The sequence below is a fragment of the Sphaerodactylus townsendi genome, linkage group LG08, assembly GCF_021028975.2.
Source record: "Sphaerodactylus townsendi isolate TG3544 linkage group LG08, MPM_Stown_v2.3, whole genome shotgun sequence".
NCBI lineage: Eukaryota > Metazoa > Chordata > Lepidosauria > Squamata > Sphaerodactylidae > Sphaerodactylus > Sphaerodactylus townsendi.
Genome location: NC_059432.1, coordinates 105955197 through 105970031, shown reverse-complemented (window position 1 = coordinate 105970031; position 14835 = coordinate 105955197). Strand labels below are relative to the sequence as shown.

The window sequence follows — 14835 nt, the reverse complement described above, 5'->3', positions numbered from 1 at the left end:
CCTGTTACTACCAGGTTGCCCGCAAGTCACCAGAGAGTAGGCCCTACAAGGAAGACCATCAAACCCAACTTTAACGAACATCTCCATATTTTATTAGTATGGATGTGTGTCTCGTACAAGGGATCACTTTCAAACTGTAGGAAGATGGTGATGTAGCAGACGCCCAATGAAAGAGTGAAATGACTTCAATTTTCTTTTAATAGGATTTCCCACAAACTAAAGATGTAGGCCCGTTTCCAACACATCCCTTTTCGTCCAACCTTCATGAGAATACAGAATGGAAAAACAGCCACAACGGGGGAGAGGAGGAATGAGGTTTAAAGGGAAACCAAAAGAGAGGTCATAGCTGCTGCTGTTACGGCATTGGGGTTGGGGGCGGGGGGGGGGGTTGTACATTCAAAGCATTATTATTGCCTCAGAAAAAAATGGATCATGCACATTTTTATGTTCAGACAAAAAAAGTTTTAACCTGCATTATTCTGGTCATCTCTAGCTACGCTTCAAAGGTGCACCAATTCTACAGTTTATATTTTTTTCTCTTTTTAGTCGCATGCTTTGCCTATGCGCATGCGTTAGATAATAAATATTAAATACAGGAAGGAACGTTAGGGGGGAAAAAAGAACTAAACTGACACTGGGAATATCTTGTGGCAGGGCTTTGCCAGTTAAGGAGAATGTCAGAAAACAAACAAAAAAAGAAGTCTGAGGTAATTACGTTGGCCACACCGTTCAGCCCAAGACGCGCTTGAAATGGAAGTTTTTGCAAAAAAAAAAAAATTCAAGTACACAAGTATCAGCTGGGGCTCTACGAAATGCCAAAGGAGTCGTGGTGTTTCGTCGCTGTAGGTTTGCCACTTTCACTTCTCTTTTCCTTCCCCGTTAGTTCAGTCTATTAGCCGGCATTCGCAGAGCTCCTTGTATATCCTTTTCCGCACTCGAGGCATGTCTTCCTGGGAGAACTGAAAAGGCTGGTCTAAGGCGAGGCACTTGCAGTACTGTGAAAAGATGGGAGAACACAAGTTTCGTACAGCTGGAACCAGGCGTTTCACAGGCAAAAACCTCTTTTGAAAAGGGGAGGGGGATAGAGGTTTCCCCCTACTCCTTACCTGGAGGACAAAAACTCCGCAGTCACTATCATTCTTCTGTTGTGGAATGCACTAGAAGAAAGGAAAAACACAAAGTTAGTAAAGAATGGCTAGCACCTTCCACTAAGGAATTCCATTCTGAACAGGTTTTCATGGCTAGCACCTTCCACTAAGGAATTCCATCCTGAACAGGTTTTCATGGCTAGCACCTTCCACTAAGGAATTCCATTCTGAACAGGTTTTCATATTTCTTACCGTCCACTAAAGAATTCCATCCTGAACAGGGTTTCATAGCTGCTTGCCGTCCACTTTAAAGATTCCATCCTGAACAAGTTTTTCATGGCTAGCACCTTCCACTAAGGAATTCCATCCTGAACACGTTTTCATGGCTAGCACCTTCCACTAAGGAATTCCATTCTGAACAGGTTTTCATGGCTAGCACCGTCCACGAAGGAATTCCATCCTAAACAGGTTTTCATGGCTAGCACCGTCCACTAAGGAATTCCATCCTGAACACGTTTTCATGGCTAGCACCCAGCCTGCTAAGAATTCCATCTCAAGGGCGGTTTTCTGCTTCTTGCAGATCACTAAAATTCCATCTGAACGAAGTTTTCATAGCTGCTCACCGTCCACTAAGGAATTCCATCCTAAACAGGTTTTCATGGCTAGCACCGTCCACTAAGGAATTCCATCCTGAACACGTTTTCATGGCTAGCACCTTCCACTAAGGAATTCCATCCTGAACAGGTTTTCATGGCTAGCACCGTCCACTAAGGAATTCCATCCTGAACAGGTTTTCATGGCTAGCACCGTCCACTAAGGAATTCCATCCTGAACAAGTTTTCATGGCTAGCACCTTCCACTAAGGAATTCCATCCTGAACAGGTTTTCATGGCTAGCACCATCCATAAGGAATTCCATCTGAACAGGTTTTTCATAGTAGCATCCGCGAAATTCCATCCTGAACAGGTTTTCATGGCTGCTTTGCGTCCACCTAGGAATTCCATTCTGAACAGGTTTTCATGGCTAGCACCGTCCACGAAGGAATTCCATCCTAAACAGGTTTTCATGGCTAGCACCGTCCACTAAGGAATTCCATCCTGAACATCGCCATGGCTAGCACCCGTCCACTAAGAATTCCATCTGAACAGGTTTTCATAAGCTGCTTTTAGATCCGCAGGAATTCCATCCTGAACGGGTTTTCATGGCTGGTACATCCACTAAAATTCCATCCTGAACATGTGTTTTCCTTGAAAGTACTTGCCGTCCACTAAAAAAAGTTTCATCCTGAACGGTTTTCATGGCTAGCACCATCCACTAAAGTTTCCATCCTGAACAGGTTTTTCATGGCTGGCGTCCACTAAAATTCCATCTGAACAGGTTTTCACTTAAGCTGCTTTTAGATCACTAAGGAATTCCATCCTGAACAGGTTTTTTCATAGGCTAGTACCGTTCAATTGGCGAACAATTCCATCCTGAAATTTAAGTTTTCATGGCTAGCACCGGGTCTAATTAAGGAATTCCATCATCCGAACAAGTTTTCATGGCTAGCACCTTCCACCTTTCAAGGGAATTCCATCCTGAACAAGTTTTCATGAAGCTAGCACCTTCCACCTTTCAAGGGGAATTCCATCCTGAAACAGTTTTCATGGCTAGCATCAGCCCACTAAGGAATTCCATCCTGAACAGGTTTTCATGGCTAGCAATCATTCAATTAAAGGAATTCCATCCTGAACAGGTTTTCGCTGCTAGTATCAGTCTAATTAAGGAATTCCATCCTGAACAGGTTTTCATGGCTAGCACCGTCCACTAAGGAATTCCATCCTGAACAGGTTTTCATGGCTAGCACCGTCCACTAAGGAATTCCATCCTGAACAGGTTTTCATGGCTAGCACCGTCCACTAAGGAATTCCATCCTGAACAGGTTTTCATGGCTAGCACCGTCCACTAAGGAATTCCATCCTGAACAGGTTTTCATGGCTAGTACCGTCCACTAAGGAATTCCATCCTAAACAGGTTTTCATGGCTAGCGACTTTCACAAAGGAAGCAAATGAGATATATAAATAAATCTCTCACTCTCCCCAACTAAGACAGCCTAACACAATGTCTCTGAATCAATCGGTAACTTGCCCAATTATTACGCCTCTTCCCAGTGGAATCCTCTATTTTTAATGTTTATTTGGAGTTTCTAGTTGAGCCAACTGAGAGTGAAGACTGGCAATTCTATGCCCTACCCTAGAAACACTGTTGAGAAAGGATGAGTCATTGCCTACTACGCTGAGAGGCAGGGAGACAGCCCCTCATGGGTTTTTTAAAAAGGGACAGGGTTTGTTCCAGTCCCGGAGGTGGGGAAGTTTCTCCCCCTTTCACAGAGACCAAGCCCCTCTTCAAAACAGCAGCGGTGCCCCTAAGTAGTCTTTTTCTCCTCCCAACAAACATTAGCTCATTTTAATGTGAACCCAGTGCACAGGGCGAACAAGGCAAGGTTATGCCACAGTGTCCAAGGCTGTAATGGCTGAAACCATCTGGCTATTGCGAGTTTTCTGGGCTGCGTGGCTGTGGTCTGGTAGTTTTAGGTCCTACCATTTCACCAGCATCTATGGCTGGCATCTTCAAAGATACGTCACGGTCTTAGATGCAAGCAAAACAGTAGGAGCTAACACGACCAGACCCCGGCCACACAGCCCGGAAAACCCACAACAATAAGGCGATACTGCATGGCTCAGGTCTGTGTTTTCAAAGGCCTGCAGCCCCTTGCTGGAGATTGGCCAGAGCCATTTAACCCAATGACGTAGTTCTAATAACAGAAAACCAATTACAGCGTCCAAACCCAATTGCAAAATTTCCATGACTGAAAGTACAGTTTCCCCTCAATTATTGTAAGCAAATATTTGAACGCTGCTATCTGCTTGACAGAGGAATAATTTATTTTGTGCCTGCATGCGGTGTGTGCGAGACGGGGCATGCCGGCACAGAGAAACATTTATTTTGCTGCTCCGTTATATGGGGTCCCTCATTTCTAGCGGTCATCTCCCCAACAAATCCCGAGAGCTACAAGGCGTTCCACGTTCCAGTTGTGCAGATAAACTGGTCATCTGTGCAGAGTTACTGGTCATCTGAACAAAACCCACTGTGTATTACTATTACTACTACAGTGCCCTCCACGTCAGGCAATCCAAACAGGAGGAGGAGGAGGAGGAGGAGGAGGAGGAGGATTATATCCCAGCTTTCTCTCCTGTAAGGAGACTCAAAGGGGCTTACAATCTCCTTTTCCTTCCCCCCTCCCCCACACAAACACCCTGTGAGGTAGGTGGGGCTGAGAGAGCTCCGAATAACTGTGACTAGCTCAAGGTCACCCAGCCAACAGGTGTTGAAATGCACAAGCTAATCTGGTTCACCAGATAAGCCTCCACAGCTCAAATGGCAGAGTGGGGAATCAAACCCAGTTCTCCAGATTAGAGTGCACTGCTCTTAACCACTACACCACGCTGGCTCTTACCATGCTCACTCCAGCTCGGAAAGACCTTCCCCAACTGCCTGTCTCTTTTCTAGGCTCAGGTCATGAAAACCTTCTGCTACTTCAAAGGTCTCCTCTCCTTGAATTAAGATGAAAGTTAATTATATGCTCCTTGCAACAATCCCAGATCAGCCATGAAGTTCACAGAGTCACACTCAGGCTACCCTATATGGGCTTGGGACCTGCATACCTTAAGGAGCAGCAGTGGCGTAGGAGGTTAAGAGCTCGTGTATCTAATCTGGAGGAACCGGATTTGATTCCCAGCTCTGCCGCCTGAGCTGTGGAGGCTTATCTGGGGAATTCAGATTAGCCTGTACACTCCCACACACGCCAGCTGGGTGACCTTGGGCTAGTCACAGCTTCTCGGAGCTCTCTCAGCCCCACCTACCGCACAGGGTGTTTGTTGTTGTGAGGGGGGAAGGGCAAGGAGATCGTAAGCCCCTTTGAGTCTCCTGCAGGAGAGAAAGGGGCGATATAAATCCAAACTCTTCTTCTTCTTAAAGACCACCTACTTCCATATGAACCTGCCCACCCAACTCTGGCCATCTTCCAATGCCCCTGCCACCTGAGGCTAGAGGGGAAGCAACCTGTGAAACGGCCTTCATGGTTATGGCACCAAACCTGTGGAATTCACTCCCCAGGGACATTCATCCACCACCACCACCACCACCAGCACCACCACCCCCCCCCCCCGCTGCCCACCGCCACCATTAATGGCTTCCACCAGCGGGTGAAGACTTCTCTGGTGTCCCCTCACTGAATCTCCTCCTTGCTATTTTTAATTGATATCAAACGGGCAACGTTTTGCTTTTAAAAGTTCAGTTTTCATCTATTATTCTCCACGTTGAGTGTGCCAACTGGGTGGAAAGGTCCAATTTAAAACTTGTTAAAATAACATAACTTCTAGAGGGCTACTGTATGAATAAGACTGGGACAGGTAGAACACAGCTTGCTACCCTGGAAAAATCGAGAACATAAGAACCTAAGATCATAAGAACAAGCCAGCTGGATCAGACCAGAGTCCATCTGGTCCAGCTCTCTGCTACTCGCAGTGGCCCACCAGGTGCCTTTGGGAGCTCACATGCAGGAGGTGAAAGCAATGGCCTTCTGCTGCTGCTGTTGCTCCCGAGCACCTGGACTGTTAAGGCATTTGCAATCTCAGATCAAAGAGGATCAAGATTGGTAGCCATAGATAGACTTCTCCTCCATAAATCTGTCCAAGCCCCTTTTACAGCTATCCGGGTTAGTGGCCATCACCATCTCCTGTGGCAGCATATTCCCAACACCAATCACACGTTGCATGAAGAAGTGTTTCCTTTTATTAGTCCTAATTCTTCCCCCCAGCATTTTCAATGTATGCCCCCTGGTTCTAGTATTGTGAGAAGGGGAAGGAGAGGAGAAAAATGCATGACACAGGTAGTAGGTAGATGAGCAGTTCTTTGATGATATCTGCTTTGTACTTATTTCGAAAATGGTTATTGCTTTCGCTATATTATCCGAATGACTTTGGGTCCGTTCAGTGGAATAAGAAGATCTGCGGGACAAGAGTTGAAATGCAAGAATTCAAATCTCAATTAAGTGAAGGTGGTTTGTTGGATGAAGACCTTTAGAACATAAGAACAAGCCAGCTGGATCAGACCAGAGTCCATCTAGTCCAGCTCTCTGCTATTCGCAGTGGCCCACCAGGTGCCTTTGGGAGCTCACATGCAGGATGTGAATGCAATGGCCTTCTGCAGCTGTTGCTCCCGATCACCTGGTCTTTTAAGGCATTTGCAATCTCAAATCAAAGAGGATCAAGATTGGTAGCCATAAAGATTTCTTTCCTAAAGATTCTCCCCCTGGCAGCCCAGAGGAAACATTCCACTTCCCAAAGGTAATCAGATAAGTAAAATCGATTAAAAACCAGAGTCTGGGAAACCCATAAAGAAGCTTAGTACCACTGCCACGCATATTCCAGGCAGCCACGGAGGACTGGGTAGAGGAGGGGAAAGGAAGGGAGAGGAGGAAGTATTTTGGGGTTTCCTCATCTGAAACATAAGCACCAATTCCTGACATAAGCGCCAGATCACTCCCACCCCAGAGCACATACAGCTGCAACCCATCTCAGCTGCTGCAAGGCAGAAATATCTGCAGAACTCTGCCACATTCACACCTTTCTGGGTTTTTTCCCAGGGTATACCTGAAAATTTAATGTGCACCACTGTCCCTGAAACTCTGGCACACAGGAGACGAAAAAGAAATGACTTCCTCCTAAATCTCTGCAGGCTTCTCAACAGCTACACCAGTTGTAAGCTCTCCACCTGTTATCAGCACAGCCTCACAATCCTCCTCACCAGATAAGCCTCCACAGCTCAAATGGCAGAGTGGGGAATCAAACCCAGTCCTCCAGAGCAGCAGTGGCATAGGAGGTTAAGAGCTCGTGTATCTAATCTGGAGGAACCGGGTTTGATTCCCAGCTCTGCCGCTTGAGCTGTGGAGGCTTATCTGGGGAATTCAGATTAGCCTGTGCACTCCCACACACGCCAGCTGGGTGACCTTGGGCTAGTCACAGCTTCTCGGAGCTCTCTCAGCCCCACCTACCTCACAGGGTGTTTGTTGTGAGGGGGGAAGGGCAAGGAGATTGTAAACCCCTTTGAGTCTCCTGCAGGAGAGAAAGGGAGGATAGAAATCCAAACTCTTCTTCTGTAAAAACCACCGCATATTTGTGTTAAACCCCAGCTGCATTCTAGATCTCATAGTAACCTTCCCCTCCATATAATCTTTGACCCCTGAATAAGTCACCAGTGGAGAAGGGACACATAGCGGGAGGATTAAGAAGAACCACCCCCCCCCCCCCCCACCCAAGCAATAAAGCTTCAAGACTCTCCTTGAACGGCTGGAGACTCCGCCCGATATTCAACGACCTGTTTTATGCCTTCGGAGTTATTACAGGAAAGGGTTTTGCGAGCCACCAAAAAACCCCTCTCTGTCTGCAGTTCATGAAAATTGTTCCCTTTTATCACCACCTGATGACATTTGGTCGTAAGTACCGATCACACTGGGAGTAATATTATGGACTCCTTTGCCCAGGAGGGGAAAAAACACGCTTTCAAAGCTGCAGGTCAAAACTACTACACTCTGTGTAACAAGACAGAGGCTCTCCCTTCTTAGAATTTCTGGGGAATTTTCTTAGGCAACCTGAAAAATATGCAGAAACATCTCCCTTAGCTTGGGGGAGGGGGGCAGCTGCATTATCTGACTGACAGGCACAAGAGCCTTCAGTTTCGCAAAGCGAAGGAGCAGATAGCTGACTTCATGCTTGGCAGAGGAAATGCGTGGAACGCTCTGAATTGACCCACTTTTCAATACACAGCTGACATGTCGGCAGAACGGCCCTGGAAGCAGGTAGCCCACGCTCGGAGAGATTTCTCACACAAGACACAAATGCATTGTGACACACAGAGCCTACGGCAACCCTGATACACCCTGTGGCTTTCCCCAGTTTCCCAGAACGTTCTCAGAGAAGCGGCCCAGATATAATAACTCAGCCCCTTTTACAGAGGCGGCGCCCTAAATCCACCCGTAGTGCCTACCTTTGTAACAGCAGTCTGCCAACCCTGAAGAAACTCAGGCTGATTCTTCTCTTTAGCTTCTGTCAGCAAGTATTTCCGAATGTTCTTTAGGAAGATTTATTTTTTAAAAAAGAAAGAAAGAAAAGAGCATCAGTTACTGTTCTCGCACCAAAGACCTTCAAAGGGAGAATCCAACGTGAAAATACAGAAATAGAATTCATCAAGTTCTGAGGCTATCTCTTCACAAAGTCTGAGCAACGGCTTGGGGTTCCTCACTCACTGTAGGCACCAACAGTTCAGCATCACACACCTCTTCCAGATGCTGGTTTGTTCAGTTGTAATGTTTACACAGTCTCTGCACAGCCTTGATTGGATCAGCTCAGTTCACAGTGCACTCACCTTGAATAGAACTGATTTTTCCTACTCTTCCTGTCTATCAACAGCTGGGAGTAGTCCTCAATTACTCTGAATAGGCTGGTTTCTCAGATGGGCTTTGGTTTTAACTGTCCTCTTTGTAACACCCTTCTGTTGATTGTGCCTTCAAGCATACATTTATATCCACTTATATTTCATATATCTAGTGAAGTTAACTCGTGACTCCCAAAAATCTATGCAGGAATAAACTGTTAAGTGTTTGAGGTACCCTTGACTCCTGTTTCATTTTGCCTCTTTACCAACAATTTTCTTTCAGCGCCTTGAGGAGAGGTACCTAGGTTTGATTGATTAATTTACAGTCATAGACCAATATTAAAACATTGAATGAAACATCCCAAATTCCAGAATGATAAAACCACTCAAGGAAACCAACATCACTCACAATTTGTAAATTTGCTATCCAATGCAATAAAAAGTCAATATAATTAAGCATTACAACTTAGGCGTGAGATTAATTTAAATCCAAAAATACATCTCACATAGTAACAAGTTTTTATTTCAAAATGCAATAGGGCCCAGTTTGCCATGAGTTTTAATCACACGGGCACAGATAATTTGCCACATGCCTTGAGATATTAGGGCTTTCGTCAACTAACAATTTTGCTAAGCAAGCTTTATCTTGCTTAGTGAGCAGCAGTGGCGTAGTGGCTAAGAGCAGGTGCGCTATGAACTGGAGGAACCGGGTTTGATTCTCCGCTCTGCCACTTGAGCTGCGAAGGCTTATCTGGGGAATTCAGATTAGCCTATGCACTCCCAACACACGCCAGCTGGGCGACCTTGGGCTAGTCACAGTTCTTCTGAGCTCTCTCAGCCCCACCCACCTCACAAGGTGTTTGTTGTGAGGGGGGAAGGGCAAGGAGATTGTAAACCCCCTTGAGTCTCCTATAGGAGAGAAAGGGGGATATAAATCCAAACTCTTCTTCTTCTTATCTGAACAAGCTGGAAATTTGTCAGAGGAGAAGGAGAAACCCAGCTACAGTGACCAGGGTAACAAGGCTGAGAAACCTGGCATTAAATCTCCCATTTGGTCAGGATTTGCACATTTTGAGTTCAGGAGGCCCGCCGTGTGGTACTCTAAGCACAGCCTTCTTGACAGGCCAAGCGCTCTAAAAAGGGTGTAGTTCATGCCCAGAATCAGAACAACAGTAGGGGTGAATTAAGACACTGGATTCTTATCTCATTAAAGATGCTAATTTGCTGCCTCGAAGCATTTCTCCTCTTCTCTATTAAAGCTGGTTCCATTTTGCACTATACCTTTGCTTTCAGGTTCTCTTCTTCACAGCAGCCTCCCTCAGCCTTTTGACTGGGCTATAAGGGTTCAGGGATCTTACAGAAACACAGAGGTGGAGGGAACCTCAAGGGTCATCTAGTCTAGCCCCCTGCACAATGCAGGAAATTCACAACTATCTACCAGCCCCACGACCCTAAGAAGAAGAAGAGTTTGGATATATTCTTGACCTTTCCCTCCTGTAAGGAGACTCAAGGTGGCTTGCAAGAGGCCATTTAACCTCCGATTGATAACCTCCACATTTCCATTCCTACTTGTACCTCTGGAAAGCTTATACCTTTAAGTGCTCAGGGACTCAAATACTGCTGGGACGGGAGGAGGGCACTATGCGACAACAGGCTTTCGATTCTAATAATTTAGGCTACAGAGTTCTCACAACGAGGAGAAGGAGTAGTTTGGATTTATATCCCCCCTTTCTCTCCTGTAGGAGACTCAAAGGGGCTTACAATCTCCTTGCCCTTCCCCCCTCACAACAAACACCCTGTGAGGTGGGTGGGGCTGAGAGAGCTCAGAAGAGCTGTGTCTAGCCCAAGGTCACCCAGCTGGCGTGTGTGGGAGTGCACAGGCCAATCTGAATTCCCAGAGAAGCCTCCACAGCTCAAGCAGCAGAGCGGGGAATCAAACCCGGTTCCTCCAGATTAGAATGCACCTGCTCTTAACCACTACACCATTGCTACACTGCATCCAGAAAGGAAGGTCCAAAAATTCAGAGAATCAAAGATATGCACAGTTTGTAACTGACAGGCCTATGAAAGAAGGGACCGACTCTTGCTTGAGCAAAGACGAGACAAAAAAGTGTTTTAGAAGAACGGGCTTCTTACCTCTACGCAGAACTTAAAATGAATGCCTTGAGAGTCATAAAACGAAATAATTCGGTTAGGGAGATTCACAGTAATGAGGGACCAGTGGACTTCAAGATGAATGGGGATTAACAGGAGGGTCTTTTTGAAGAGGTCCACCTGGCAGAGGGAAAAAACAGAAGTCACTAAAAGAACTAGCCCACTACATGAATCGTGCAACAGGATTTGTACGAGGAGGGATGAGAGAAAGGAAAATCGGTTTCTTCCCACATTTTTACAAAACGGGATTTTTTTTCCCTCCCATACACATTCTAAGCCCTGTGTTTAGCACAGTTGATGGTCACGATGCTATGAGGTACGTCCCCTCCACCCCCTCCGCTGCCACACCATGAGCAGCACAGCAACTGGAAGAGAGGAACTAGTGTTATAAGAACATAAGAACATAAGAACTAGCCAGCTGGATCAGACCAGAGTCCATCTAGTCCAGCACTCTGCTACTCGCAGTGGCCCACCAGGTGCCTTTGGGAGCTCACGTGCAGGATGTGAAAGCAAGGGCCTGCTGCTGCTGCTGCTCCCGAACACCTGGTCTGCTGAGGCATTTGCAATCTCAGATCAAGGAGGATCAAGATTGGTAGCCATAGATTGACTTCTCCATCAATCTGTCCAAGCCCTTTTTAAAGCTATCCGGGTTAGTGGCCATCACCACCTCCTGTGGCAGCATATTCCAAACACCAATCACATGTTGCGTGAAGAAGTGTTTCCTTTTATTAGTCCTAATTCTTCCCCCCAGCATTTTCAATGAATGCCCCCTGGTTCTAGTATTGTGAGAAAGAGAGAAAAATTTCTCCCTGTCAACATTTTCTACCCCATGCACCTGGACTGTTAAGGCATTTGCAATCTCAGATCAAGAGGATCAAGATTGGTAGCCATAAATCGACTTCTCATCCATAAATCTGTCCTAATTCCCCCCCCCCCCCAGCATTTTCAATGTATGCCCCTGGGGGGGGGGTCTCCAAGACTGCGCACAGTCTGCCCAGCCAAGTGCGCGACGAAAGCTTTTCAACCTGAAACTCTTGTCTCTGTCGCTGGGCCGCACCAGGCGGCACCAACCAAACAAACACAAAAGTCGCACAACAAGTTAATCGAAGCCTGTGGATAAGGTGGTGGGGAAAAGATGTTTTTTATTCTGGGGTAAGAGGAACAAGCACACCCACTTTAAGTTTAATTAAAATCCAGTCGGGCGAAACACGCATTTGCAGCTGAGTTCAGAATCCCTGACACAAAAGCAGGGAAAGCCACAAAGCGGTGTTCTAGCGTGCAAGATAAGTAACAAAATCCAATTTAATTTCCCATTCCAAGTGGCAGAACCGTACCTTCCGATTGACGAAGCCCTGTTTTAACAAGCGCTGACAAAACGAGGATTGGGGTTTTTTTTTAATCTCGAAAGAATTTGAAGAGGGTCGGCCTCGGCCAGCTATTGAGGCGGTCACAATTTTGTAGAAGCGGAAGTACCGGAGGACGGAGCATCCTCCCTGCGTTTTGGCATGCCTTAAGCCCAGGGATGCAGAAGTGATGGAGCTGTTCAGATGTATCCGGGGCTCCAGCAAGGCCTTTCTTTAAGCCAAGGCTACATCAGGGCTGGCTTGTGGTTTAAGAAGCCGCCTAAAAACCTACCGAAGTTCTCTCAAAGGCAACAGGACGTCATGAACAATCTAATCTTGAAAATGGAATGAGAGAGGGGTTTTTTGGATTGATATCCTCCCTTTCTCTCCTGTAAGGAGACTCAAAGGGGCTTACAATCTCCTTTCCCTCACCCACCCACCCCCCACAACAAACACCCCGTGAAGTGGGTGGGGCTGAGAGAGCTGCAAAGAACTGTGACTAGCCCAAGAATTAGGACTAATAAAAGGAAACACTTCTTCACGCAAACAGGTGATTGGTGTTTGGAATATGCTGCCACAGGTGGTGATGGCCACTCACCTGGATAGCTTTAAAAAGGGCTTGGACAGATTTATGGAGGAGAAGTCGATCTATGGCTACCAATCTTGATCCTCCTTGATCTGAGATTGCAAATGCCTTAACAGACCAGGTGCTCAGGAGCAGCAGCAGCAGCAGCAGCAACAGCAGGCCCTTGCTTTCACCTCCTGCAGGTGAGCTCCCAAAGGCACCTGGTGGGCCACTGCGAGTAGCAGAGAGCTGGACTAGATGGACTCTGGTCTGATCCAGCTGGCTTGTTCTTATGTTCTTATGTCACCCAGCTGGCATGTGTTGGAGTGCACAGGCTAATCTGAATTCCCCAGATAAGCCTCCACAACTCAAGCGGCAGAATGGGGAGTCAAACCCGGTTCTCCAGATTAGAGTGCACCTGCTCTTAACTACTACGCCACGTACGTTAGTTGAAGCTATAAAGCAAGTGAAATTAAACAAGGCACCCGGACTACCAGAGCTACGTTATAAAGTTTGCAGGCATTGATGAAGCCACTCTTGGGCCCCTTCCGCACATGCAGAATAATGCCCTTTCAATCCACTGTCACACAGGCAGGCTTTGCAGCGCCCTCTGAAGATCCCCAAGAAGACCCCCACCACCCCCATCACCACTCCAGGGAGCCCACTCCACAGACCTGGAGCCCTGATGGAAAAGGCCCGGACTCCAGTCGACGTGAGACGGGCCGAACGAAGTGATGGTTCAGCCAACAGATGGCCGCCTGAGAACCATAGTTGGTGCACAGGGATGCAGCTGGCCTCTACCCGGACCAGGGCCTTTACAGCTCTGGCCCCTGCCTGGTGGAACACCTTACCACCAACTATCCGGGCCCTGCGGGATCTTGGAGAGTTCTCCCAAGCACGCCCTGTAAGACCCAATGTGTTCCTGACCGGGCTTTGGGGCTAAGATTGAGCACCCCTTTCCCTACTTTACTTAATCTCCAAATGGGCCCTTAATACTTATGGGGGCCCTCCGCTCTCTCATCTTGTTTCTTTCCAGGGTGGGTTTATGAAGTTTTTCTGCTGGACGCCAATGTAATTTTGTTTATTTGTGGTTTTAATGGGGTTTAAATGTAATTGTTGTTTTATTACTGCTGTTCCACCACTCCAGAGTCCTTCGGGAGTGGGCGGCATATAAAACCCGAATTATTTTATAAATGAAAACATAAAAAAGAGCCAAGGAAGGAAGGAATAGCGGAAGGGAAGAAGCAATGGGCTTTAGGGAAGGAAGGAGGAGGTAAGAGGAAGGAAGGAAGGACGGCAAGGAGGAAGGAAGGAAGGGAGAAGGAAAGGAAGGGAGGAAGGAAGGAAGGAAGGAAGGAAGGAAGGAAGGAAGGAAGGAAGGAAGGAAGGAAGGAAGGAAGGAAGAAAGGAAGGGCAGGAGGGCGAGGCGGGGCAGGGGGCAGGCGGGCTGGGAAGGAAGGAAGGAAGGAAGGAAGGAAGGAAGGAAGGAAGGAAGGAAGGATGAGAGGAAAGGATGCCGAAGGAAGGAAGGAAGGAAGGAAGGAAGGAAGGAAGGAAGGAAGGAAGGAAGGAAGGAAGGAAGGAAGGAAGGAAGGAAGGAAGGAAGGAAGGAAGGAAGGAAGGAAGGAAATGGTCCTGCAAACATCCTTAGAGACTAACAGCCCCACCCAAGGGGAGGGGGCAAATCTGCCAGTGGGAGCGGCATGCGGTTGCTCTGGCATATTTGCCCTCCCCGGGCCACTTGCCCTGGCAAAGGGGCAAATCTGTTGGCACGTAGCCGGCGTGGCCCTCCTGGGCATCCCTGTGCTCCCACAGCCACCACCTGCAGTGTGGGGATGGTCTAGGACCGTGGTGGCAAACCTTTGGCACTCCAGATGTTATGGACTACAATTCCCATCAGCCCCTGCCAGCATGGCCAATTGGGAACTGATGGGAATTGTAGTCCATAACATCTGGAGTGCCAAAGGTTCGCCACCACTGGTCTAGGAGCTTGGCCATTAGTCGGCTCCCTCCCAGATGCTGCCGCTGTTACGTCAGCGGCCTAGGATTGGGACTGACGCCACCAGAAAGCTGGCGTGAAGATCCATTAAGTCCCAGTGGGACCTTCCGACAGCAGGGCCGCTTTTCACATTGCAAGCCTTCCCACGCCACTGGCAAGCCTCCTTGGGGTCACGGCTCAAGTAGCGGCAAACCAGGCCCCCGGCCCCTGGG

General features: G+C 47.5%; 1 protein-coding gene across 1 annotated transcript in view; it reads right to left on the bottom strand.

Moving 5' to 3' along the window:
- Nucleotides 1–388: 388 nt before the first annotated feature.
- The window catches only part of SENP5 (SUMO specific peptidase 5), a 61553-nt gene continuing 47106 nt past the window's right edge, over nucleotides 389–14835 (bottom strand). Inside the window, exons 7-10 of the mRNA XM_048506172.1 lie at nucleotides 10699–10836; nucleotides 8176–8259; nucleotides 1107–1157; nucleotides 389–995 (exon numbers count right to left, since the gene is read on the bottom strand). Of these exons, the coding sequence (XP_048362129.1) occupies nucleotides 885–995; nucleotides 1107–1157; nucleotides 8176–8259; nucleotides 10699–10836 (384 nt within the window). The 3' untranslated portion in view covers nucleotides 389–884. The remainder of the gene's footprint in view (nucleotides 996–1106; nucleotides 1158–8175; nucleotides 8260–10698; nucleotides 10837–14835) is intronic.